This window comes from Morus notabilis, unplaced genomic scaffold (genome assembly GCF_000414095.1).
Source record: "Morus notabilis unplaced genomic scaffold, ASM41409v2 Scaffold561, whole genome shotgun sequence".
Classification (NCBI taxonomy): Eukaryota; Viridiplantae; Streptophyta; class Magnoliopsida; order Rosales; family Moraceae; genus Morus; species Morus notabilis.
Genome location: NW_010357935.1, coordinates 92,539 through 94,926, shown reverse-complemented (window position 1 = coordinate 94,926; position 2,388 = coordinate 92,539). Strand labels below are relative to the sequence as shown.

General features: G+C 36.4%; 1 protein-coding gene across 1 annotated transcript; it reads right to left on the bottom strand.

Annotated features, from left to right (window-relative positions):
• Nucleotides 1-900: 900 nt before the first annotated feature.
• LOC21393491 lies at nt 901-2,217 on the bottom strand. The gene is made up of 2 exons (XM_010091068.2): nt 1,433-2,217; nt 901-1,340 (listed from the first exon to the last, which is right to left on the bottom strand). The coding sequence occupies exons 1-2, from the start codon at nt 2,072-2,074 to the stop codon at nt 1,272-1,274; spliced, it is 711 nt and encodes a 236-aa protein (XP_010089370.2). The 5' UTR covers nt 2,075-2,217; the 3' UTR covers nt 901-1,271.
• Nucleotides 2,218-2,388: the final 171 nt, after the last annotated feature.

The following is a 2,388-nucleotide window of genomic DNA, read 5'->3' as shown; positions in this document are numbered from 1 at the left end:
GTGTTTAAATATAGAATTCCATATTTTTCTTAAAAGACTTGACAAACCTACGCATAAATAATCAAAATGGTAGTTTACACTAATAGTCAGTAGAAACATTGACATGAGGGATTTTGAAATTATGGAAACAATTATGTTTGCTAGTACCATCATTACTCTAGGCCAATTTAGACCGAGTGTCTAAGTGAAATGTTAATTAATTCTTTTATCATCATCTTTCTTTCGGCCACATATCATCAACTGTACTAAAGGCATAATATGCGAAAAAAAGTTATTCAGCCGACATGACCCTAGCCGGTCCACAAAAAACAAATAGGTGTGGTCCACCTGCAGGGCCCACATTTGGTCTTCTGTCTGGTAGGGCTTACGCCTGATTGGGTTGAATAGAAGTGCGCTAATCATGCATTATCTTTTACTATTTAATATTACGAGTCTGCCATAAATGCGTTTGCTCAAAACAATAATGTGGTTAATGTACCATATATATGTGAATTTCATATATCATATGTCGTATAAGTGGTTAATGTACTAAAAATTAATAATCACATACTTCAGAAAGAGGAGACGTTGTTGCTTTTAGTTCCTAAAAAAAAAAAAAAGGGGGCACATCTTACTATATAAGTTGGGAAAGAAATTGAGCAAAAAGCTAAAGAAAACAAAAGTCATTCTATGAGTTTAGAGCTCATAGTGGGAAGGGTTTTAAAAATAGAAAATTCTTAGGATTTTCTCTTTGTTGCTTAATTTTGTTTTGTATGCTTTTGATTTGAGTTTTTCTTTATATTGCGTTGGTCCTTTGTGTTTTAGTTTGCAAGATTTTTTTTTTTTTCATTTTTCGAATAAAGTTTTCTGCTTATTACAAAATTAGGGATTTTATCCAATTAAAAAAATATATGACAAATAAGCAACAAATTTTACTCTAAATAAATAATAAAATAATAACAAAAAAAGATGCATTAAGATCATTTCCAGATTAATTATGACACTGCAAATCAACACCACCATTGGTCTTTTAAATTGAATGAAAAATTACATATAACTCTCCTGTTTTTGGCCACATGTAGTACTCTTTCAGTCTTAGAAACAAAAGCCAGCCAGCCTTCTAGAAAAACAGACTAATATTAAACCGGAAAGAAAACTCAAAACTTCAAACACACTTAATTTGTAACTTAAAAGTCCAAACACCAAACTCAAAAGATAGCACAATGGTCTAATTTCAAAAGAAAAAAAAACAAACGGCCACAAGTGACCATATTGCCTAAGCCGTCCGCATTCTACTTCCCAAGAAAAACATCGGTGAGAACAGTATTTGTCTGCAGCGAAGCCTTCAACAAATCCAATCCCTATCCACAGAAACAAGCACAATTAGTCTACATATATATATAATGATATAATCATATAACTAGAAAAACATAACGATTATAAACACATGTACCTCTTTTATGCCAACCGAAACAGTCTTCTCCTCAAGAGCACCCACCTCCTTAACATTGAACTTATTGAGCATAGTAATGCTTGATATGGTAGACATGGGCTTGACTTCTAGATCGTCCATTATCATATACGTAACGACACCTTTCACAAAACCTCCCTCAGCAGACGACACCCCCGCATCAGGAGGTGGGGGAGCCACGTAGACGAGCTCCGTAGTGATGGAACTACAAGAGCAATTAGTACACCTCGCTCCCGGCCTTTCGTCGGACCCACTTCTACGACAGTTCCCGCATATGTACAGTTTTTTACCAACAGATGTGTCACTACTGTTGGTCAACGAGAGAAGGGTGGCCAAAGAAGAAGAGCCGATTGATGAGTTGGGTTTCAAAAGAATGTCCTTGCTGACGTTTGGTTGTATGTAAGTGTCGCTTAAGCTTTCGAAGCTCTGGTAGAGCTTTCCGAGAGTTCCCACCATGCCATTTGTCGATAGGAGCCGGATAACTGTTCCCACTGGCAAAGACAAAAGGGTGAAGAGAAAATCAACGAAGTCCTTGGCTGCTTCAGCAAACAGGACTCTTTTTTCCTTGGAGTCGATCAGAAGTTTCAGAGTTATGTTGGACTCGGCCGAGCTTGACATTGCCATACAGGAATCGGTCTTGGTGTATAAGCTGTCTGTATGAGAATTTATTAGCTGCTAGTATTTCAAGTGATTGGATTACATAAATGCTGCAGAGATCAATGATCAACTATTTATAGGAACACTGCATCGTATGAGCTAATTTTGATGGCATGCTTTTACAAAGTTTAGTACACTATGGGTTGCTAATTTTGATTGGTACAACATTATAACTTTTTGCTTCTCATTGGACTGCGCCAAAGTGTTGATAGAACATTGCAGGTCCTTTATGAGTTGTTTTACTTGGCCATTAAGCTTTTATGGCTAGCTATCAAAGCTAT